This window comes from Arvicanthis niloticus, chromosome 2, assembly GCF_011762505.2.
Source record: "Arvicanthis niloticus isolate mArvNil1 chromosome 2, mArvNil1.pat.X, whole genome shotgun sequence".
NCBI lineage: Eukaryota > Metazoa > Chordata > Mammalia > Rodentia > Muridae > Arvicanthis > Arvicanthis niloticus.
This window is the reverse complement of record NC_047659.1, coordinates 126,603,605-126,628,973: the sequence shown is the minus strand read 5'-3', so window position 1 is coordinate 126,628,973 and position 25,369 is coordinate 126,603,605. Positions and strand designations below refer to the sequence as shown.

Genomic DNA, 25,369 nt, shown 5'->3' with positions numbered 1-25,369 from the left:
GAGCATTGGCTGTTCTGAAGGACCAGGATTCAGTTCCCATTACCCACATCAAGAAGTTCACAACCACTGTAACTCCAGTCTCAGGGGAACCTATGCTCTCCTCTGGCCTCTTCTGGCATTGTGTGTATGTGGTATACAGACACACATGCAGGCAAAACACTTGCATACATAAACACCAACAAGATGCTGAGATATGTGCCTTAGAGTCTAAGGAAGGGGTTTAACAAGCTCCAGAGGAGCCTGGTCTCAAAGGCAGGGACTGTCCTACTGTGTGTATAACTAATGCACTAGGAAGCACCCAGTGGCCTGTAACTCAAGTCCCAATTCCTGTAAGAAAACATTTGATTGGCCCAGGTGGGGTCTGTTAATTACTTGGATCAACTAGAGAAGTCTCTGACAGATTCACATGGTAGTTATTTGACTGCAGGGCTTCTCTGCTTGTGTGCTGGTGATCTTTTGGGGGCAGAAGGGATGATTACTGAAATCCAAGCAGTTACCCCAAGAGGTTTTGTCCCCTAAGTATTTTATAGGCGAAGGCCAGACTCTTGCTTCTGAATTCTTGTAGTGGCTAACATAATTGATAGTAAATGATAAAGCCTTCAATACCTAAATTATTAGGAGAAAAAAGGAAAGATCATTCTTGGAAAGACGGTTCAGCAGTTAAGAGCACTTCCTGTTCTTCCAGAGGACCGAGTTCAGTTCCCAGCACTCACATCTGTGGCTTGTAGTCGCCTAAAACTAGCTCTGGCGAATCAGATGCTCTTGTCTAGCCTCTGAGCACCTGTACACACAACGTGTACTGACACAAACGAAATGATAATAAAATCTTTTTAAAAGGGAAAGGATTATTCTTACAGGAATGGTCCAAAGAGGCTGAGATCAGAAGATGTTGGGCCTGAGGATTCAGCTTAAAGGAACTGCATTCATCTACATGTGAGGTGTGCGGTTACAGAAAGATCAGCCATCAAGGCTGCTGAATTGATGAGAGTGGGGAGTGAACACAAGTTGGAAAGTCCTAAGTCATTTTTTCCTGAGCCTGGGAAAGGCTGATTGAAAGTCAGGAAGTTCTTTGGAAGAGGATAATGGTAGGTTGCACCTGTGGTTTTCGTTGTGACCCCTTGAGCTGGCTAGACAAGGTGCAGACAGCCCTGGAGAGCTGTCAAGGCTGAAGACACAGTCTTAATGCTGTGTCCCTGCAGGCTGTAAAGCCATGAAGATAGAGTTCCTTTAGAAAACAGGAAGAGCAGCAAGTCATCAATCAGATCCGAGTCTGCATCAGATGAGGAAAGCTCAGAGATCTGGGCAGTATCTTCTGAGCACAGTCTGCCTATGAGTTTCACGAGGACACTGCGGGAGAACTCCATTAGAGACTGCTGCACCAGAAAAAGGAGACAGGTTCTCCCCACCAAGGGAGAGCAGAGACTGTGGCAGCCATATGCACCAGGAGGCCTTTCTCTCCACTTAGCTGTGCTTCTCTGAATTCATGTCCATTCTTCCCCATCTTCCCTCTTCCCCAAATTGCATCTCTTTTGTCTGCAGGACCAGCGCTCCTAAATGCTAAATTCTCTCTGACAATCAGCTAGAGATGGCTGTGACTATTCATACTAGTAATGCCCATGTAGAAGCTGAAAGATCATGAGTTCAAGGTTATCCTTGACCACATAGTGAGTTTGAGACCAGCCTGAATTTCATGAGATCCTGAAACAAAATGTCTAAGTTAATGACTATCCAGAAAGAATGTTAGAGAGGTCCCAATTCTAGATTCCTAAGGGAATTTAGTTGGCCTTGGTGTCTCTCCTGAATAGTTGAACTGCAACCATTGGAACAAAATGATACAACAGAAATGTGCTTATTCATTCCTATGGGCCAGGGCAGTTCTTATGAACTAGTGGATAACCAATGAGGTTTCACCACGTTGACAGTCACTCACATGCGCATGATCCAGAAGCAGTCTAGATCCTCTACAGCTAAGGGACCAAAGTGTGGGGAAACTGATACCAGGGCCCAGCAGCCTCTGGGTGACTGCATGGTATGGTCAGGGACCCTCTGACTCCAATGCTCGTCTTGTTTCTGTAAGGTCTGAGAAAGACTGAGACAACAGAGAGAACAACATGTGTAGGTCTTTATTTGGGGTAGAAGCCCACAGAGTAACAATCAGCCTGCTTCCTCCTATTAGACTGGGGTGGTAATAGGGTAGCAAGGCGAGTGGAAGAAAGACACTGAGAAGTTGCCTTTTGTAGGTACTCAGTTATTTGAGGAGGGAACCAGGGAGTACTTAGTAAGAAACGTGAAGTAAAGGATAAACATGTCTTCTGGTGGCCATTACTGGGGGTCCACAGGGCTAGGGAGACAAGAATCTGGAGATACAAGTTACTGCAGTTACTAGAATTGTCACAAACATCCAGAAGAGAGTGAGTTTACAAACCAGCAGGGCTCTGCTGGAGTTTCCTGTCCATCACTTCTCTTGGCAGGTTTCCCAGCATGGCTCTCCTGCCCATTTATAAAGTGGAAAGTTGTTCCTTTTTCAGAACAAACCATCAGACTATTAGCTGTTTTTCTAGTTTCCTTTCTGAAGTTGTAATAAATAATCTGATCAAAGGACTGTTGGGAAGAAAGGGTTTATTCCAATTCCAAGTTACCATCCATCATGGAGGGGAGTCAAGGCAGAAGCTCAAGCTAATTACATCACATCCACAGTCAAGAGAGAAAGGAAGGCACCCATACTGCCTGCTTATTTGCTGTTCACCAGCCCCCTTCACTCAGCCCAGGACGCCTGCTTGAGGACTGCTTGATGCCACCCGCGGTCCAGACAATCCCTCATGATTATGCCCAATAGCCAAGCTCATCGAGGCAAACCCTCAGTTGAGATTCTAGGCTATGTCATGTTACTTTAATTTTTTCAAAGCCTACTTATAATGATCATTCTTAAATGCTTTAACCTCCCTTCTAGCCCACCAGAGGTAGTGAAAAAGAAAGGATATGGGGGAAGTGGACCTGTTTAGAAATGGTTCTTGTGGAACAGATCCCATCTGCGTCAGGAAGTCATCAGTTCATTTCGCAGGCCGGCAGTAGCTGCCTGATGCACTGGCAAACACTTCACAGATACACCGAAGTCCAGTTCAGTAGTGTCAGGATAGTGGCAGCAAGGGTGCAATCTAGCAGGAACAGCTAGGCCTCAGCTGAATCAGCTCCAGTCAGCAGGAGGGACCAGGGCCAACTGGAACGCCAGGAGAAGTTCTCAGCTGTGCCTCTCTCAGTGAAGTGAAGATCAGCAAAGACATGAGACCAACAGCTAGCTCTACCAGCAAGCCAAGTCCAGCCTCTGTCACTGTTGAGTCCTATTTATATTCCCTGCAAACATCACATGTCCTCCACATGTCTTGCATATGAGTCTGACATAGCAAAACTACACATGAGTTTGTCTCATCTGACATGACTTTGCCAATTGGCCTGAGTCCAAAGAAGCAGCAAGAAGCCACAACACACCACCAGAAGTTTTTTTTTTTGGTGCATTTTTTTCTATGGATTCCCAACATATAGAACTCAACTATGCAATGTAAGACCAATATATGTGTGTTGCTAGTGAAAAAGTCTTCATCACATGTTCTTTCACGTGCTTGCTTTAGCAAAACATCCTTTCACCCATGTCTGCTGTAGCAAAACGTTCCTTCATGAACGTAGCCTTTCACCTGTGTCTGCTTCAGGAAAACACGCCTTCATGTGTTTGCCCCAGCAAAACACCATCCAACACAACTGACTCTCAAAGAACCCTTAAGTTTCCACTTCAATGTCAAGTTGACAGGTAGAACCAACCAGCACAGCCATGACCCTGGAGATACTGCTTTAGTAGAGAGAGGAGTAAGAACACCTAAACTGCAGATAAGCACTGATGAGAATGAACAGCTGACCCAATTATTAAGGGCTACCAGGAGTTATGAATTAGCTCACTTAATACAACAACCTATGATGTAGGTAGTACTGTTGTACCATTTACAGGCAAGGAAACTGAGGCACAGGGAGACTCACTAGGTTGAGCCAGCACAAAGAGCTTGTAAGAGGACAAGGGACAGCTTGGTGCCTGGTTCTTGAGAAGAAATTAGCTCTTCCATCGTTCTGCTGCCATCCTATGGAGCTGAGAGCAGGGCCTCCTGGCCAGCCTCGTGGTTACTTTGATAGGCCATTCACATTTCCAATGACTGGCCCTGTGAGTTGGTACGTTTTCAGATGACTGAACTTTTCCTCTCACTGCAGGTGCTGGTACAGGAGGAGCCTCCACACTCTCTAACCAGCCTGGTGTTCCAGGAGATCTTTGTCACCATCACTGACCTCAGGTGACACCCCCAAGCAACTTTCACATGCACCCTGGTTTCCCATTCAGGGTCATAGCTTGCTAGACCTGATTAAAATGTCCCATACTTAGAGCTGTTGAGATGGCTCGCTGTGGAAAGGCACATGCTACCAAAGATGGTGACCTGGGTCTGAGGTTTGGGACCCACATAGTAGAAGGAGAGAGCCAGCTCCCACAAGTTACCCTCTGACCTCCACACATGCACTGTGACAAGTCTGCTCTAAAACTGTCACTGACTGCTCTAACACTAAATAAATAAATACAAATCTTAAAATCTCCCACATATTAACTTTTGAAAACTATATGGGGGAAGCATCCTTTTGTGAAAACTGTAATTCATGTGTGATGGCTAATCTTGGTTGTCAACTTGAGACAGTTGGGAAGAAGGAACCTCAGCTGAGGAACTGCCTCCATCGGACTGGCCTAGGGCCTGTCTATGAGGCCTTTTCGTAATCACTAATGTGGGAGGGCCCGGTCCACTGTAAGAGCTGCCATTGTTGGGTCGGTGAGAACTGTACAAACTGGAGTCAGGATGCAGCCAGTATGCAGTGCTCCTCCCTGGTGTCTGCCTCAGCTCTTGACTCCAGGTTCCTGTCTTGGCTTCCCCTGATGATATACTGTAAACTGGGAGATGAAATAAACCCTTTCCTCCCCAAGTTGCTTTTGGTCAGTGTTTGATCAGAACAATGGAAAGCAAGCTAGATCACCATGAATACTACCTTCCAACCTAAGACCTTGACGGAATCTCTTTGGAGTTCCGTCCTACCCAAAGTGTATTCAGTGGAAAGTGAACCTCATACCTGCTTCACGATAACGTACTGTGAGGTCTGAGCAGCTTGTCCTCTCTTGTTCCTTGGCAACCGTGTTAAAATAACCTGCAGTTAAGGCCTTGACTCGTTCAACTTACAGCCCCAAACTCATACTCGGCAGAACACAGTTGGGGAAGTGGGAAGTATGGCCTTAAGAGTGCTGCAGGCTTGCTTTGCAGTGCTGAGAGGAGAGGAGCCTGAAGGGCTTGAGGTGGGGGTGGGGTGGACAGATGCACTCTTCCTCCTGCCTTTTGTGAGATCCACATGAGGTACGGCTCCTCCATGCATTGATTTAATGAGTGCTACACCAGCCAATGTGCCCTTCCTGCTTTCATTTATTGAAAGCAGGAAGGGCACATTCATTCAGCTGAGGTATCAACTTAACATCAGATTCTTCCCAAATGGTCTCTCCCCAGTTATCAAGAAGTGTACCTGTTGTTTGGCTCTGAAGACAGAGAGGACTTGCTTGGGCTTATCACCAAAAGTATAATCTCTCTGCCGGCCCTAAGCACCCCTATCCAGCTGCCGAGGATAGTGTCCAACCAGGCCATTGAGCAAGAGGTAACTTACTTTGTGTCTTAGCTGCCCTTCACCTTTGGACGGTTTGAAGCCAGCTGAACCCCAGCAATGTTCAGTCTGGTGAACAAAAGCAAACAGCAGCTTTCTCTCTTTTCTCGTTCGTCTCTGTGTGTGTTCCTTCACTTTCCTTTTCTTCCTCCTTTCTGTGCCTTGGATTTAAAATAAAGCAGGAGCTGGGTATGGTGTCCCTTGAGAGAGAGATATAGGCAGATCTCTGTGAGTTCAAGGCCAGCCTTGCTGCTCTACACAGCAAGTTCTAGGGAAGCCACAACTGCACAGTGAGGTCCTGCCTCAAACAAAAGAGTAACAAAGAAAAGTAATAAACTGTTTAAGTCGGTCACTCATGTGCTCTGTAGACTCGCCATCTCTTTTCATTTCTGACGCAGGAGTTCTCTGTATAGTCTGGTGTGCTGCCACCACCACCACCACAACCAAGTTTAATGTTTTTAAACTTAAATTTTAATTTTTTATTGTTAAAATAGTTGTGCATGCAATATTACATGTTAAACATCCCCGCACACCTCACCTCACTCCTCCTTACCCTCCTCTTCCACACTCCCACCTCTTTCCAGTTTACTGGCACTAACTGAAGGGCCATCTTGTGCTGAATGTGACAGAAAGTAGAGGCCAGCAGTGTTCAGCCTCGCTCTTACAGCCTACCCTTTAACGTAGAGAGACAGCGCTACTAAGAAGTATGTATGCAAAACAAAAGTATGTCTGCTGGTGAAAAGTACACATGGTCTAAGGGAAAACTCAAAGCAGGAGACGAGGAGGAAGCACTGGGGTTGGAGCACAGGGCCCTTTACAGAAGCAGCTGAAGAAGCCTTCTTGGTGCAAGGAAAGGAGAAGAGGGAGTGTCCAGGCTGAGCAGAGAGCCGGTCCCGAGAGCCCGTCCGAGAGCCGAGAGCCGAGAGCCGAGAGCGGTCCCACGTTTGGTTGCTGGGCAGGCTAGTAAGGGAGTTATGGAAGGCTGCTGTGTCAAGTAACTCCCAGGACATAAGAGTCACAAGTCAGCTTTGCAGGTATTTTGATGATGTCAACACGGTTCCCCAGGTGTAGTCCATCAGCCCTGATCCCAGAGGTTTCAAGATGCTCATTTAAAATGTTTTATTTCTGTTTACCTCATGCCACAAACTGCCCACAGGTGCCTTTACTCTGGGCCAGGCCTTCGCATGTCGTCTCCAGGAGATGAGCAGCGCCGTGGATGGGCTTTGGGAACATTGGGTGGGGAGGAAGGCTTTGCTGACTCTGCACCTTTTTAGTGTCTCTACAGGGAGACGTTCGAGGCCTTTTCTGTGATGCTGCAGAGTCTCGTAGTAAAAGACCCACATTTGGAAAATTTTGACAGCATTTTTAAGGTAAATGAAATTTTAGGAGACAAAGGAAATTACTAAGAATTAAGTTATTTAAGGCAATATTGTATCTAAAAGTACTTTCCATTTTTAAAAATTGTGTGTGTGTGTGTACTTGCACCATGACACACATGTGGAGGTCAGAGGACAACTTGCAGGCATCATTGTCTCCTTCTATCAGGCAGGTTCCAAACTTGAGGTGGTGTGGTCAGGCATAGCAGCCAATGTCCTTTCTCACTGAGCCACCTCACTATCCCGACAGCTGTCAGGTTTGAAACAGAGGCTTGGGTTTGAATTCTGACTGCCATCCATGGGTCACATGTCCTTCAGCCACAGAGTTTGGTTCCCTCACTGTCCGAAAAGATAACAACTACTCTGGATATTGAATAAATAGCCTCTAATAAGTGGCTCAAACCATTGTTACGATTTTCTTCACTGTTCCTCATAGCACAGAAGAGTCGGTCTCCTACGTTACCAAATAGACAGTTTCCTACTTTGTAGGACTCAAGTACGGAAAGTGACCATGTCTCCAGCTCACCTTGCTCATCCTATCCGTCCATAAGGCTAGTCATGCACACTCACAATCATTCACGTGTTTGCTCTTGCTTCTTTTTAAGACATGGCCACCCTAGGATGAGAGGACCCTTAGTTGTTGGTGCCCTGTGTGCCTGAGCACAGATGGCTCTCCTTGCCACACCTGCCCCTGACCCTGTTTCTTACTCCTCTTCTGTTTGCACATCAGCTGTCAGGCTGGGCTCTTGTTTTGTCCAGCTGTACTTGGCACTGTCCTGTCCTGGCAGCTGATTTAACCATTTCTTCTGTTGAAAAGTTGCTTACTTTTGTTGGAGTAAATCTCCAACCCCAACAAGCTCATGAACAAACATACAACTCAGTTACAAGATTTATAAGCTGCACGCCTCGATGGGCAGATGTACCACTCACTACACCCCTCTATTCCCAGCTCTGAGAGCCCTTGTACTTGCTGCTCCTCCAGGCCATGTGGTTCTGCTCCATCTTCCTCTACCTCCTCTTCCTCTGTCTTTTTCCTCTCTCTTTCCCTACTCTTCCCCCACTCTCTAAAACCTCCAGCCCCACTTTTCCCTTCACTGCCCTATCACAGGCTGTAGCCTTTATCTGGCCAGTTAAAATGGAGAGAAGGCTCACAGGAAGTCACCTGAGTAAATGATCTACTCCTTGTGGGGCAGCCCCTCTTGACAAAGCAGAATTGACATCAGAATAAACAGCACCGGGCCACCTACCACATCTTTTGAGCTCCAGCTTCTTCCTGTGTTCTTTTTTTCCTGTTCAGGTATATGTACTTTCTCTATCTTTATTTTTAATAGCATACCATTATCTATTTGTTTTTCTTTTTAAATGCATCCCATTTTAAAAACAGATTTATTTATTGTATACATGTGAGTACACTCTCTCGCTCTTCAGACACACCAGAAGAGGGCATTGGATCCCATTAGAGATGACTGTGAGCCACCACGTGCTTGCTGGGAATTGAACTCAGGACCTCTGGAAGAACAGTCAGCGCTCTTACCCACTGAGCTATCTCTCCAGCCCATTAGCTATTTCTTTTCAGTGCAAATTTGAAAGGGCCAAAAACAACTAGAATAATAGACTAAAGTAATGTAACAAAGGGAGATGGATGTAGAAACCAAGCTTTGGAAGGAGCCAGGACTTTGTGCCTTGCTGGTTAGCCCATCACTTCAGCAGTAAACTGTTTCATCTTAGGAGTGGTGTTTAGATAGTGAAGCCATGTAGTTTCCTGATTTACATTTTTTTGGGGAGTTGATTTGTTTTTTTTTTTTGTTTTTTTTGTTTTGTTTTTTTGTTTTGTTTTTTTTTGAATCAGAGTTTCTCTGTGTAGTTCTGTCTGTCTTAGAACTCACTCTGTGGATCAATCTGGCCTTGAACTCAGATCCTTCTGCCTCTGCTACCCAAGTAGCAGAGTGGGACTAAAGGTGCGTGCCACCACTGCCCGGCTCAATTCACATTTACTTTTTAACACAGTGCAAGTGTTACTTCAGACTTTCCTGATCTAACCTTCCTCATTTTTTTATAGCACATAGACCCCTGGTTACAGTCCGACAGAGACCATGAGCGGGAACGGGCTACCACTGTCATGGCCCAAGTTCTCAAATGCTTATCCAGTTATCTTAGCCTGAAGGTGAGTAGCTTTGGTTGAGGAAGAAGCATCTAAGCATCCTTTATAGTCTTTCTGTAACTCTGCAGGGGCCATGCACTCCACTGGGAGTGCTCCCCCCTCACCTCCTTACTCAGTATTATTCACAAGTCTGCCACAATCCTAAAATGTGCTCAGTTTGAGGTCACATACTGTCTGTTAATAATCTTTGTATCCCTGTTATTTAGCATGACAGCTAAAACACATAATGCAGTAAATGTTTTTGAATAAATGAATGAAAAGTATAAACTGAAAATGTCTGAGGGATGTTACAGGACATTTGATCACACTGAACCTTGAGATTGTGTTGTTTACTGGAAAAACCTGTTACTAGTTGTGGTGTGGCTCAGCCTTAGCACACACCTTTAGTCCATCTGGCTGGAATACAGACGTGTCCTTAGTACACACCTTTAATCCCAAACAACTAAGGCAAAGTTAGTTTGTAAAAGGAAGCACCCATGTTTGAAAGTGATGTCTAATTGAGTGTCAGACAAAGTGATGAATCAGAGAAAGATTTGACAAAATGGGATATGCTCAACTCTCATGAGAAGAGAGAGGAAAGGGAAGCTACTTGAGAGGCAGTGCAGAGAGAGAGAGAGAGAGAGAGAGAGAGAGAGAGAGAGAGAGAGAGAGAGAGAGAGAGAGAGAGAAAGCGAAAGCCCAACAGGTCCGTTCAGGCCAAGTATCTCCCAGGCTCTCTGAGAGAATGGGATTGTTGTTGCCTGTGTTGAGGGGGTGGGAGGAGATTTAAAAGACAGAGGGACAAGATAGACACCTAACCTCGTATTTCAGAGACAAAGTAAGGAATGGGGAGGTTTTATCAGAGAGTAGAAGTGAAGACTCAAGGGGGTTATGGAGGGCTCCCAGAGATAGTCATACCCACTTGGATTTGGAGACCTGTTGCTCATGGGTAAACACTGAGAAGATTTTTTTCATGGTCTAGGTCAGAGAGGAAATTTTCAAAATTGTGTCTGCTCCTCTTTTTCTATTCTTATGTGGAATGTCCAGATTTGTCTCAGAAAGGCTCAAACCACAATGCTAATAATGTGGAAGCCATCATAATGAAGCAAAAGACCTGGCCATGTTGGCTCCAGCTGGTAGTTCATGGTCCTGGTTTGACTGTTGGAGCAGCCAAGTGATATCCTACTGGAGTACTTACTACTCTGCTTGTGCCTCAGACTCTAGCCTCTGTGCTACCAGCACCATGGTATGGTTAAAGGGAACGGTTTTAATGTAGAACAGAACAGCCAGAGGCATCTATCTGCAAGAGTCTAGAGGAGAGAAAGAAGTAGACTGAATATGGCCAACAGGCTGGTAGGGGATAGCTATCTGCAAGAGAGGAAAGGAGAGCAGGGAATAGAGAATGGAGAAACAACAGAGAGAGAATGAGGAGTGGAGCACAGAGAACACATAGTGGGATCGTGTTGGACCCTAAGATCCAAACCGGTATGATGCACTCCCCCAGAAACACTCATGGGCAGGGGGTTTGATGCAAAAGCAAGAGGTTTATTGATCCAGTGCACTGGGGTCCCCTCCCCCCACACACACACAGGCTAGAGGAACCTCGAGCTAAAGCTAAGAGCAGTTTTTAAGCAGTTTTCATAGGTCTCACAAGAGCAGTTTTATAGTCACCTGTTAGACAGTGTTAACCATAAAGGCTGACCTCAAACAGCTGCTCCCATTATCTTATGACAACCAGTGTTAGCTAAGTCTATCTTACCATAGCTCCTGTTTACCCAGGTTTATTGCATTAAGGGCCCAGCTTCCTGATAATCTTTCAATTCTCTTTATCTTGGGCCCTTCTCCTGGAATGTATGTGTAAGTCTTTGGAATGTGCTTCTCCCAGAACGTGTCTCTGGATAAGTTAATTTTTAAGTTTAGGCTGAGACCTGAGATTCCTTCAATCGCAGGGTTATAAGGAGGAGGAAGAGCTGCAGGGAGGGAGTCTGAGAACTGGAGGGGTTTTTGATAGGATGTAGCTGCAAATTAGTTAAACCACTTTGGCTCCCAGGGGGTCACACGCACTGCACCTACCCAAGAGCTCTCTGGATTTTCGAATGAAATATACACATACGCCAGCTAATTTTGATATACCTTGACTAGTTCAATGGTTGGGCACTTCTAAACCTCCCTACGGCTAGCAAGCACTCCTCTCTGGTATTCCTGAATTAACATCTTTTAAAATCTCTATTTCATCTCTGCTACCCCAGACCCAATTGGGGCAGTGGCCCCTAGGGCCTTACCTGCTGGTGGGACTTTATGTTTCATCTTGTGCTTCCCTGTAATGGTAATTCTCTCTTCTTCCTCTCCTTTTCGGTCCCTTGTCCATGCAATCTAAAAGTCCTGCCCTGTCTCCCTGCCCAGCTATTGGCTGTACAGCAATTCTTTATTATCAATGGAAGCCAGCTGGGGGCAGGGACCCTCAGATCTGGAAGCACAGTTTTGGGAGCTGAGTTAAGACAAAGCCTTAGAACCCATTCCCAACAGTAAGGGAGAATTGAGAAGGGCCATGTTTTAGTTGGGGTTTCTATTGCCATGGTGAAACACTATGACCAAAAGCAAGTTGGGGAGGAATGAGTTTATTTGGCATATACCTCTAAACTTGTCCATCATTAAGGGAAGTCAGGACAGGAAACCAAACAACAGGACCTAATGCAGAGGCCATGGGGAGGGGGTGCTTCTTACTGGCTTGCACCCCATGGCTTGCTCAGCCTGCTTTCTTATAGAACCCAGGAACACCAGCCCAGGGGTGGCCGCAACCACAATGGGCTGGGCCTTCTCTCATCGGTCAATAATTAAGAAAATGCCCTACAGCTGGATCTTATGGAGGAATTTTATCTTTTGATGTTTTCTCCTTTCACGTGATTCTAGCTTGTTTCGAGTTGATATAAGATTAGCCAAAACTAGCCAGCACAAGCTAGCTGTGGTGGCACACTCTTAAACCCAGCACTAGGTAGGTAGAGACAGGCTGATTTCTGTGAATTCAAGGCCAGCCTGATCTCCACAGTGAGTTCCAGGAAACCCAGGGCTAAAGAGACCCTATCACAAAACAAAAACAAACAAACAAATCAAAAACCCAAACAAAAACAAAAAACTAAAAACTAAAAAACAAAACAAAACTAGCTAAGACAGGGTAGGACTTTGAAATGTGTCAACAGTACTTGTGATACTGAAGGAGCCTGAAGGCCTGCGGAGAACTTCGCTGTACTGCTAGGCTCTAAGTCTCTTCTCCCGAGGCAAGGAAATGACTCCTTTCTGCTTAGGTAGAAGGTGTCAAATTCCAAAGAAATCTGGGATAAATGGCCACCTGTGGTGTCTGTTAGCACACACTGCTTGGTCTCCAGGCTTTGGGGGGCTCCCCCCCCCTCAGCACACCTCACCCTGTCCTCTACGCTAAACCTCTCCAGCCTAGGCCTTCACTTCCCTTACCCCGGCTTCTTGTTTCCTATATAACCCCAAATTTTGGCCATGTTCTCTTGGCCAAAATCTTGGTTCTCTCAACCCCTCTCTTGGTCCCTTTGCCCTCTTCTCTTCCTCTCTTCCCCTCCCCCTCCCTTTATGGCCAGGTTCAGTCTGGACTCTTCAGAGCCTCTGGCTGTTCTCTCCCTCTTATCTACAGTAAAATTCTTCTCCCTCAAGGGTACCTTGAAGCTGTCTTGTCCTCATTTCATTCGGAAGGGAACTGGCTTCCCAAGTTCCTGAGGAATGCTGGCCTTTTCCTAACCACCAGAGAGCCTAGAGTCCAGGTCAAGCCTCTTGCTGGATATCTGGATTGCTGTTTGGAGACTGGGGAATTGGAGCTTCCTTAGGAATTGAGATTGTTGTGGGTTTTTTTTTTTTTTTTTCTCATGCCCATTTATTATTTTAAAATATTTCATCTGTCCTGGTAGCACACAGGAGGATCAATTTTTTTTCAAGATTTATTTATTTTATGTATGTGGGTACATTGTCCTGTCACTGTCCTCAGACACACCAGAAGAGGGCATCGGATCCCATCATAAATGGTCATGAGCCACCATGTGGTTGCTGGGAATTGAACTCAGGACCTCTGTTAGACAGTCAGTGCTCTTAACCATTGAGCCATCTCTCCAGCACCGAGTCTGTTGTGTTTTATAAAAAGGAACCAGGATATATTTGATAGAGCTAGGTATGGTGAGGTGGGGAGGGGTGCCTCTGTGGACCCATGCTGAGGCATCCCTTCCCCCTGTGGTACCAGCCATTGACAGATATAGTATAGAATAGAGTTTATTAAGGGCATGGGAAGAGGAGCTGAGAAAGACAGAGAGAGAGAGAGAGAGAGAGAGAGAGAGAGAGAGAGAGAGAGAGAGAGAGAGATTGAGAACACAAGGGAGAGCGCAAGAGAGCAAGAACAGGTGGAGAGAGAAAAGCAGGAAGGGAAGGGGAGAAAAGGGTCAGAGAGAGAGAAGGGTCAGAAACAGCAAGGAGTTGGTAATTGTTGGGCGGGGCTTAGAAGGAATGCTATTAGACACAGTTTAGGTCCTTTACTGAGTCTTTATTCTCACTGAGGATCCCATATTTTAATCCTCAGTTTCTCTGTTTCAGTCTCCCACTTCTCAATTGTTGTCAATCCTCTCTCGGAACTTCTAAAAAGAACCCCTTCCCCCAACTATGACCACTTCTCATCTCTGTTGCCTTTCCTTCTGCAAATTAGTGTCACCTTCTGGGTAGGTCTTGTAGCCACGGGGCTCCCCCACTCTCCATCATTTTCTCCAAACTATGCATTACTTAAGCTTTTCTGGCAGAGATGAAGAAGCATCTGTTCCCACACCACAGACAGACCAGAGTGAACACTGCTAGCTTATTACAGAGCAAGCAGTCCCCTCCCAAGTGTCTTTCTCCCACATGAATGGTGAAGTCTCTCCCGCTACGCTTCCAGTCTCTATACTCTGAAGCCACAAAACTCCTGTAGCAAGTTGTCCAGGCCAGCTGGACAATCAAGTGGGGCCCTTAGACCCTATGGAGAGGACTGAGATGAGTGAGAAAATAAGGAGGCACAGCAAGTCAAGAAGTCTGATCAAGCTGGCAAAATTTTTTATTGTTCACACGTTATATACTCTAAAAACAGGATATGGGGAGGGGTAGGAAAGGAAAGAGGGCTTTGCAGGTGGAGGAAGCTAGCTGCAGCTGCAGGGTCTAACTAAGTTATTCTCACAAAGCCTTTCCATTACCAGGGGTTCTAAAAAACATCTATCTAGCAGGATGTTGTCTAAATCTAGAGATCAGGAGGAAGGGTTACTAAGGTGGGTTGCTATGAGGCCTTGTTTGAAGTTCTGAGAACTGACAAATGAATCATGGAAGGTAAGCAGAAAGAAGAATAGTAGATAGGAGAGCCAAGGGTGAGTGTTTACCAAGAGTAAGGCCTTGCCATGGTTTCCCACAGCAAGTGACCTCTGGTCATCACTGACTGCCCTATGATCCTGGCAACCTCAGCAGGGTGTTCCTCTAATTCTTTTTTTTTTTTTTTTTTTTTTTTTTTTGGTTTTTGGTTTTTGGAGACAGGAGACAGGATTTCTCTGTGTAGCCTTGGCTGTCCTAGAACTCACTCTGTAGACCAGGCTGGCCTTGAACTCAGAAATCCGCCTGCCTCTGCCTCCCAAGTGCTGGGATTAAAGGCGTGCGCCACCACTGCCCAGCTTCCTCTAATTCTTCAACCTCTATTTGCTGTGGATTAGAGGAATGTTTCAAATGATCTCTCTCTGTCTCTGTGTCTCTGTCTCTGTCTCTGTCTCTCTTTCTCTTTCTGTCCCTGGGATCTTCTTTAGAGAGAATTCCCAGGATGGGTTCTTAGCCTGGTCCCACTGGTCCTATGGGCATCTAGAAGTTCTATGTAGTAGCTCGGTGGTTCACTCTACTGTGTTTTTCATTTTCTGGGTTAACATTTAGAATTCTTACATAAAACTTTAATTTATTTTAAGCTTCATTATTTAAATAAATTACAAAAAAAACTCCCAAACCAAAACACAAACAAACAACAACAAAAAACCAACCAGACAAACCCACACACCTAAAATAACCAAACCCAAAGACTATACAATACAAAAATCTTTCTTTGTTTTTCTGTGGAAGGTCTATTATCAGAGTCTTAAAGCAAAAGACTCCACTCTGGCTGGGCAGTGGTAGCACACGCCTTTAGTCCCAGCACTCTGGAGGCAGAAGAAGCCAGATCTCTGTGAGTTCAAGGCCTGACTGGTCTACAGAGTGAGTTCCAGGACAGCTGGGGCTTCACAAAGAAACCCTGTCTAAAAAATAAAAAATAAAAAAATAAAAAAAATATATAAAAAGGTTCCATTCTGAGAGAGTCCCTGTAGAACAGTATTAGAATATCCCATGTGCTAATTAAAAGGAAGAGTGAAAGACAAGGAAAAGAGACATAATCAGTGTAACTATCTTTGAAAAGAACAGATTCAGTGACACCCCCCCCCCACACACACACATACACATTGGTTTTTTTAAGGGTCTGATAGTGTTAATCCTGAGATTTGTCAAAGAAAAAACAGTTCCATAATTTTGAGCCAAATTTAAAGTAAGTTTTAAGTAGATACTGGTTAAGATGGGCTTTAGTCAGGACCACTACCTGGGATTCCTAGCTAAGTGGCCATGAGCTGCAGGTTATAGGGACAAACCCATTAGGCCACTGTATTTTCCCATGTAGCTTTGTTATTTTTCAAGAACTACAACTCCCAGTATTTCAGGGAGTTACTTGGTGGAACTTACAGGTTCAGTATTCAGGTCTTTTTGTTTTGTTTTGGTTTTTTGTTGGTTGTTTTTTTGTTTTGTTTTTTGTTTTTTTGTTTGTTTGTTTGTTTTTGTTTTGTTTTTCGAGATAGGGTTTCTCTGTGTAGCCCTGGCTGTCCTGGAACTCACTCTGTAGACCAGGCTGGCCTCAAACTCAGAAATCCACCTGCCTCTGCCTCCCAAGTGCTGGGATTAAAGGCGTGTGCCACCACCGCCCGGCTAACTTCAGGTCTTATAATAGGAACTTAACTTTTTTATAGAAAGGGAATTGAAAGGAGGGGTGTACAACAAAGCAGGTGACCTTGCTCAGGCTGTGTCTGAGTGCTCACTGTGTGAGCTCTGAGCTCTGCGGGGACTTCTGTCAAAGTTGACTACTGGCCAAGAAGAACAGTCCACTAGCTGAAACAGTGACTCCTGCTCCAGAAGGCAATTTTAACATAATGGATGGTAGCCTGCAGGGGAGGAGGGGTGGTGACCTATCATGCTTAGCTCACTGTGGTTGGGAGTAGTTTTATTTCCTTGTCATAAAGATGTTTATCACTCAGTCCTGATCCCAGGGTCCAAGGTCTTTGCAAAGTGTCTCAGGAAGAAAGGCGAAGAAGCCAGGCCAGAGCCAGAGAAGGAGGGGTCAGTTCACAGAATCTTGAGAGTTCTGCTTGACTTAGTCCCTTCTTCAGGCCAGAGCTTTCTTGTTTTACACTGAAGTGTATTCAATAACGGCAGCTCAATGACTTGCAGCACACATGTGCCCTTGGTGCCTAACCTTTCTGGACATGATTATGTTTTGTGATGTGATGTTTGTTTGTTTGTTTTTTTTATGAGATTTCTGTCTGAGTGAATGTGTGTGTCTCTGCATCTATATGTCTTCCTTGGGTTCTTTATTTTTTCCCTGTTTGTTGTTTTGTCTACTCTCCTTTATTTGGTATTTTTGTTTGTAGCTGTCTGTTTGTTTTCTAATAGGAGAAAGAGATAGGGTGTGAATTTGAGTAGGTAGATAAGGGAGGATTGTCTTTGAGAAACTGGGGGAGGGAAAACCAGGATCAGAATATATTGTATTGAAAAAAACCCTACTTTCAATAAGAAAAAAGAAAAAAATCAAAGGAACTTGAAGAAAAAAGGTAAGAAAACAATGCGAAAGATGTGAGCTAGTCTCTAGTAGGTTTTTCAGTTTTGTTTGTTTGAGACAGGTCTTGTTATTTTTACCCTGGCTGGCCTGAAATTTACTTTGTAGACCAGGCTGGCCTCAAATGATCCTGCTTCTGCCTCTTGGGTGTTGAGATTAAAGGCATGAACCACTACGCTGGATAAATATGTCTTAATAAAGTCTGAGGGGCTAAGATATTATTATAACAGAAAATAAATCTTTTTTTTTTTAAAGTAGAACAAAGGGAAAGCTTAGCTTGCTGCAGTTCAGACAGGAGCACCATCAACAAAAGCCAAGTGTGGTGGCACATCCTGTAATCCCCACCACTAGCCACACAGAGTCAGAAGGACCCCCTGTGCTCTCTGGCCATCTAGTCCTGATGAAATGGTGAGACCCAGATTCAGTAAGAGGTCCTGTCTCAAAATAAGGTAAAGAGAGAGAGAAGACACTTACTCCTGAGCTCTGGCCTCCGTATGTGCTCACATGGGTGCATGTACCTGAACATACACACATGCATGTGAAAAGGAGGAGAAAGAGACAGCACCTTCTCTCTGTTGCCTCTAACTGATAGCAGGAATCATATTACACAATGCACACTGTGCATATAGCCATGACTTTGCCATGAGATGTTCTGGAACTGGCTCCATGGTCGTACAAAGCCCATGGTGATGCTATGCTTAATGTGTAATAAATTTCTTGTTTTACATGTGGCTTTTGTTCTTTTGTGCTGTTGGGTTTTAAGATAGGTATGTGCTATACTACTGAGCCACACCTCCAGGCCAGACACTTGATTTCTAATGGGTACATTTATAGGATGACTGTATCATAATTTGCTTTTCCATTCCTAGGCAAATATTTTCAAAATGTGATCTTTAAAAACAGTGCTGGATAAGTTTCAGAACCCTCAAGGCAACACACAGAAACCTTTTCTCCACCAGTTGATCAATCAATCAATCAATCAATCAATCCTATTTCTGGAATGGATATCTTTACTGCCAAAACCACCTTGCTTTTTAGAATGGGTTCATAGGTTAGGTTGCCCTTTGGCTGGATGTATTATATCAAATCTCTGAAACAGTAACCCTCCCAAGGTCTAAAGACTGCCTGTGACCTTTCACTTTTCTTGATTTGGGGACAGAGATTTGATTACACCTCAACAACTCCAACCAAAGATGGAAGTGTGCCTGTATCTGACAGTGCTTTCCTTCTTGCTCAGCTTCCACTGCAGTTCCAGAGGCTTGGACATCTCGTGGCTGTGATGGCACTGCTGTGTGGGGACCCACAAAAAGAGGTGGCTGAGGAGGCTGCAGAGGGGACACACTATCTGCTTCATATCACTCTGAGACTGAAGTGTAAGACACTGTGGAATGAAGGTGGGATCTAATCTCTAGCACAGCATGGGCACCAGCCCTCCTCCTGCCTTCCTTTCCAAGGTGTAGAAATGTGTTCTTTAGCAATTGATAGAGAGAAAGGTATGTAGTCCAGGGGCAGAGAGAAGCAATGCTGGATGTGGTGGTTTGAATAAGAATGGCTCCCAGAGGCTCATGAAGTTGAATGCTTAGTTACCAGATAATGGCACTATTTGAGAAGGTTTAGGAGGTGTGGCCCTGTTGGAGAAAATGTGTCATTGGAGGTTTTTGAGGTTTTGAGTCACTTTGGGTTTTGAGGTTTCAAGCCTATGCCAGGTCAGTCTCTCTTTTTTAGCATATAGGTCAAGATGTAATTCTTAGCTATTTCTTCAGCACCATGCCTGTCTGCCTCCATGCTCCCTGCCATGGATCATGGACTAATCCCCTGAGCCTGTAAGCAAGTCCCTCGATTAAGTGTTTCCTTTATAAGAGTTGCCTTGGTCATGGTGTATCTTCACAGCAACACAAAAGTGACTAAGACACTGACTTCAACATTGGAACCATAACACTGGCTTGAACTCCCACTCCCCCACCCCCACCCCCACCCCCACCCCCACCCCACCCCCAGTGCCCACCCCCAGTGCCCACTATCTGAATGGCTGTGAGTAACCAGACATGTGGCCATAAAAACAAACTGGAACGATTGGTTTGGTCAGAAGTGGGGGAGGTCCTTATCATCATTTGGGCCTCCATACTTTATCCCATAACTATTTATTTAGTGCTGATTTGGGGTTCAACAGTGTTCTGGCTAGTTTTATGTTAATTTGATACAACCTAAAGTCATCCAAGAGGAAAGAACTACAATTGAGAAAATGCCACTATAAGATTGGGCTATAGGCAAGCTTGTCAGTCATTTTCTTAATTAGTGATTGATACGGCCAGGCACAGCCCATTATGGGTGGGGCCATCTTTGGGCTGGTGGTCCAGGGTCCTATAAGAAAGCAGACTGAATAAGCCACAAGGATGAAGCCAGTAAGCAGCACCTCTCCATGGCCTCTGCATCCTGTCTCTGGTTCCTGCCTTGGGTGAGTTCCTGTCCTGGCTTCCTTCACTGATGAATAGTAAGTGATATGGAAATAAACCCTTTCCTTTCCAAGTTGCCTTGGTCATGGTGTTTATTATAGCAATAGAACCCTAAGTAAGACAAATAGACACTAGAAAACAAAGGCCCCTAATCTTTATATCACAGTCTAGTGGTTATCCAGAGTCAACAAACAAGTGCCATTAGCAGTAATATGAAGGGAAATTACAGACCCATAAGTGAGAGTCAAATGAGTTGTGGGATTCAGAAAAGGCTTTCTGAAGATGAGGGGGGGAATAAAGAACAATCACGTAAGTGAACAGGTGAAAGGCAGCCAGAGCTGGGCAGTGGTGGCGCACGCCTTTAATCCCAGCACTTGGGAGGCAGAGGCAGGTGGATTTCTGAGTTCGAGGCCAGCCTGGTCTACAGAGTGAGTTCCAGGACAGCCAGGACTACACAGAGAAACCCTGTCTCAAAAAAAAAAAAAAAAAAAAAAAAAAAAAAAAAAAAGAAAGAAAAGAAAAGAAAAGAAAGGCAGGCAGAGGAACGAAGCCAGGGCCCTCATCGATAGATGGATAGAAAGATAGATAGATAGATAGGTAGATAGATGGATCAGCAATTGTATATTGACAGTAGCAGAGGGCAAGAAGATAGCAATGGGGGGGGGGGAGAAAGAGAGAGAGAAAGAGATAGAGAGGGGCAGGGGAAAACCTCGTATAAAGAGATCAAACTGGTAATAGAGTTTGAGGGAGCCTGGGAGGTCAGTCTGGGCTACACATCAATGGAGAGCCACATGCTCTGTCTGCTAGAGGTGAGGGAATTACTTCTTTTAGTAGATGGGAACTGGCTTCACAAATTCCTAAGGAATACTGGCTTGTTTAGTTTAGTTTTGGTTTTTTGATACACAGTCTCACTATGTAGCTCTAGCTGTCCTGGAACTCACCAAGTAGACCAGGCTGTCCTGGAACTCATAGAGATCCCCCTGCCTCTGCCTCCCAAGTGCTAGGATTAAAAGCATGTGCCCCTATGCCCTGCTAGGAATACTAGCATTTATCTAACTGATAGAAATCCTCCTGTAGTCCAGTTTAAGCTAATTTCTGGATATTTGGGCAGCCCGAGACCAAATAATTCAATTATTGATTCAACAAATATTTACAATGCCTTGTCCACCAATATAAAGTTACATCAAAACATGGGAAACAAGTTAGACATGATGGCACACAGCTTTAATTCCAGCACTCAGGAGGCAGAGGAAGGCCTTTGTGACTTTGAGGCCAGCCTGTCTACAATCATTAAGTTCCAGGACAACCAGGGCCATGTAGAGAGATCCTATCTCAAAAGATCAAAACAATAACAAAAACAAAACACATAGGAAGTAAGGCAGCAGGATGAGAGTAGGTTACTCAAGAATCAACGAGTCTAGGTGTGCAGGAAGGTCTGTGATCAAGTAAGGTTTTGTCAGTATTTAAACCTCATCAGACACCCTCCAAACTCCCCTCCAGTGGGCTAGTGCTGTAGTCTTCCTGTGTTGTACTCAGCAAATCACTCCAAATCTCTGTTCTTACAAAAACCCTTTTCATCTCCCTTTGGATGTTTGTATACATTGCTTTGCAAGGAAGACGGGGGAGCCTGCCTTCAGATATTAGATTAATTTGTTCAAGTGAAAACCACACATCGGAGATGCGAATGAGTAGAAAGAATGGAAGTGGAGCATAACAGTGATCAGTGCGTTCTCTTCCTAGATATCACACAGGACAGAGACAGCAAGAACTTGAGAGAAACTTTGAAAAAATGCAGGGACCTGCTGGAGCAGTATAGTCTCAAAAGGTTCTACTGCTGCCCCTTCAAGATTGTCCAGGTAACTAGAGCGGTTCAAAGCATGCAGTCAGACAGCTTGGAGGGCTAGCAAGGGGGGAGAGAAGCCAGAAGTGTTGCTTGTTCATGGAAATGTGAGATGGTAAAAATCATGTTGGAAATTTCACTTCGTTCCTTATAAGCCAACCACAGAGACTGCTCAGGGAATGAGCTCCATAAACATTTTGGATTTGCAAATAAGGTACCATGTAAATGACTTTACATGCCGGGTTTCTTCCCTTCCTTCCCTTTCCTCTTCCCCTTCTTCTTCCCCTTCTTCTTCCCCTTTTCTTCTTCCCCTTTTCTTTTTCCCCTTTTTTCTTCTTCCCCTTTTCTTTTTCCCCTTTTTTCTTCTTCCCCTTTTTCTTCTTCCCCTTTTCTTCTTCCCCCTTTCTTCTTTCTTCTCCTTCTCTTCTTCCCCTTTTCTTCTTCCCTTTTTCTTTTCTTCTTCCCCTTTTCTTTTCTTCTTCCCCCTTTTCTTCTTCCCCTTTTTCTTCCCCTTTTCTTCTTCCCCCTTTCTTCTTTCTTCTCCTTCTCTTCTTCCCCTTTTCTTCTTCCCTTTTTCTTCCCCTTTTCTTCTTCCCCCTTTCTTCTTCCCCTTCTCTTCTTCCCCTTTTCTTTTTCCCCTTTTCTTTTTCCCCCTTTCTTCTTCCCCTTTTCTTCTTTCTTCTCCTTTTCGTCTTCCCCTTTTCTTTTCTTCTTCCCCCTTTTCTTCTTCCCCCTTTTCTTCCCCTTTTCTTTTCTTCTTCCCCTTTTCTTTTCTTCTTCCCCTTTCTTTTCTTCTTCCCCTTTTTTCTTCCCCTTCCCCTTTCCTTCTTCCCTTCCCTTATACCCTACCCTTCCCCCCTTCCCCTCCTCCCTTTCCTTCCCCCTTTCCTTCCCCCCTTTCCTTTTCCCCTTCCCTTCCCTTCCTCCCCTTCTTCCCTTGCCTTTCCCTTTTCCCTTCCCTTTCCCTTTTCCCTTCCCTTTCCCTTCCCTTCCCTTTCTCCCTCCCTGCCTCCCCGCTCCTCTCTCTCTTTCAGACAGGGTCTCACTGTGTATCACTCACTGGCTAACCTGGAACTCACTGTATAAACCATGCTATCCTAGAACTCACAGCCTGTGTCTGGCTCTCACATGCTGAGATGAAAAGCTTGTACTACCATGTCTGATTGCCCTGTTTTCTTACGTTAGCACTTTATGTCAGCTTGCTGAAGAGGCCAGTCATTTCTGTCTAGTAAACTCTGAACACCAGTCACTTGCTCATGGGAACCTTCCACATAGGGGAGCATCAAGAGAGAATGGTTGAGCCAACAAGCTCTGTGTGCTTTTAACTGTAGCCCACTTAACCCATTGCTCAACAAAGACTTGTGCATCTGCCAGATATGATAGGGATAAGGGTACACAGAGGAAACCATAAGGCTGGCTAGATGGCTCAGTAAGGTGCTTGCAGTGCAAGCATGGGGGCATGCATGGAATCTCCAGGAACCACATTTAAAAACAAGAAAGCTGTGAATAGCAGTGTATTCCTGTAGTCCTAGCTCTGAGGAGACAGACAGGAAGATCACTAGGGTTTGCTGGCCAGCTAGTCTAGCAGAATTGATGAGCGCCATATTTAGTAAGAGACTGACTCAAAAAGTCAGAGAGTAATGGAGGAAGACACTGAGATAGAGCTCATATGAATACACCCCCCCATGCATTCATACCTACATATACATGTGTGCATACATACATGAATACAAACACAAATAAAGGAATCCTTATATATCTTACTCATATAGGGTCTAAAGTACCAGGCAATTCAGTCTAGGTATCAGTTTCCTCATCTATGCAGGGAACTTACATGCTGGGATGACTCCATTGTCGTAGTGGATGAATGAAAAGGCGTGTGGAAAATTCTTGGCCTGTTGCATAGTAAGTGACCAGTGGAGTGTATCTGTCCAGTCATGTTGCGGACTTCATACATTGCCAAGTGCTCCAAAAAGCAGGATGACAGATGATGTCAATGTGTTGTCTCCCTACAAAGCATTTTAGTTATGCCAAGGAAGCTGTCAGCTATCCAGCACTGGGTGTTTCCTTTAGTGCTTCTATAAAGCGAGACTTTCTCTGAGGATCTCAGAACAAGGCTTCTCTCTACAAGTCAGAGCAGTAAAAGGCCATGCACAGCCTTAAGCTGTGGGCTCTGGGTGTGTCCAGTTTTCCATTTTAATAAATGTGTTAGTGTTCTCTAGAGGGACAATTTATAGAATGAATATATATGCATATATATATAATATAATATAATATAATATACATATGTATGTGTGTGTGTGTGTGTGTGTGTGTGTGTGTGTGTGTAAGATTTATTACAGTGGCTTACTGGCTGTGGTCCAGCTAGTCTAACAGTGGTTGTATACCAAGAGAAAGTGTAAGAATCTAGTAGTCTTTCACTTTACGAGAGGCTGACTGTCTTAGCTGGTCTTCAGTATATGTCAGAATCCTGAAGAAGTAGGCTCTAATGCCAGTGAAGGAATGGACTTGCTAATTAGAGTGAGAGCAATCAGACAAAGAGCAAAAGCTTCCTTCTTCCATGTTCTTCAAATAGGCTGCCAGGAGAACATGTGGCCCAGATTAACGGTGGATCTTCCTACTGCAAAAGGTCTAGGTTAAAAGTGGGTCTTCCCACTTCAAATGATTTGATTAAGAGAAACATCCCTCACCAAAAGGTCTGGGCTGACCAACTCAAATCCCCAGATCTAGCTCACTGAGTTTGTCCACCCCGACATCTACTCCATCTACCAGCTGTTGGGGTGTGTAGAGGGACTGGTCCTACAGAGCCAGATGTCATTACTGAAAAGGGCCAGTCCTGTGCCTGCCAGCTGGTCCCACCATGAAACCATGGCTGTAGCCCATATTGCTTGCCCTACTGGGAGGGAGACTGAAGGGTGCAGTTTCCAATGCCACTGCACTGAACAAATTGTGATGGAGAAGTGGGAGAGACAGAAGAGATGGAACAATGGAGTATGTGGGGTGGAGAGAGACAGAGCTAGAGGCACGACTGGGGACAGGTTGAGAGAAGGCTCTCATTGTTGGGGAACACGTTGTTGCTGAGTAGGGTCAGCAGGGTGGTGTACAGCAGCCTGAAGCTTTTGAAGACTCAGCCTCTGAACATACTGTCCAGCCAATTGCTCTGTCTCTGAGCAACAACACAGCATCCAAAATAAAGAAAGGTTCATTTTCTGAATTGGACCTCTTCAAAAGACCTCCATGGTCCATGCTGCCCCTGGAGGCCATGTTGATATCCATGGTCCATGCTGTTACCTCAGGCTATGTTGTAGCCTGGAGGTCACGTGGATATCTATGGTGTGGGCTGCTGATGGAGGCCATATTGATATTCGAGGCCCATGCTACCACAGGAGAGCAGGCAGATGTCCATAGTCTATAATACTACAGTGTCTGTGGTCCAGATTGCTGCTGCAGGCCATGTTGATGTGCTTGGCCTGTAGTGCCACCTGAGACCATGCTGATAACTGTGGGCCATGCTGCCATCGAGGGCCATGTTGGGTCTATGTTCCTTGATGTCCATGGTCTGTACTACCACCAAAAGTCATTCAGATGTTTGTAGTTTGTGCTGCCTCCTGAACCAATGTAGATGTCAGTGGTCCATGCTGCTGTTGAAGGCCATGTTGGGGATCCATGGTCCTGCTGCATACAGGGGCCATGTTATTTTCTGTGGCTTGTGTTACCACTGAAGGCCAGGCAAATGTCCATGGTCTATGCCACCACCTGAAGCCACACTGATGTCTATAATCTGTGCTTCAGCTGAGGGCTATATTAATGTCTATAATCTTAGCTATGGTTGGAGACCATGTTGAGCCCCAAGATCTGTGCTGCCGATAAAGGTCCTGTGGATGTCCATGGTCTGTACTGCCTCTAAATCATGCTGAT

General features: G+C 45.0%; 1 protein-coding gene across 1 annotated transcript in view; it reads left to right on the top strand.

The window, feature by feature from the left end:
- The window catches only part of Mroh8 (maestro heat like repeat family member 8), a 73,589-nt gene that overhangs the window by 20,974 nt on the left and 27,246 nt on the right, over window positions 1-25,369 (top strand). The window contains exons 5-10 of the mRNA XM_034494172.2: window positions 4,252-4,331; window positions 5,574-5,718; window positions 6,999-7,094; window positions 9,160-9,264; window positions 18,396-18,531; window positions 21,352-21,467. Coding sequence (XP_034350063.1) covers window positions 4,252-4,331; window positions 5,574-5,718; window positions 6,999-7,094; window positions 9,160-9,264; window positions 18,396-18,531; window positions 21,352-21,467 — 678 coding nt within the window. The remainder of the gene's footprint in view (window positions 1-4,251; window positions 4,332-5,573; window positions 5,719-6,998; window positions 7,095-9,159; window positions 9,265-18,395; window positions 18,532-21,351; window positions 21,468-25,369) is intronic.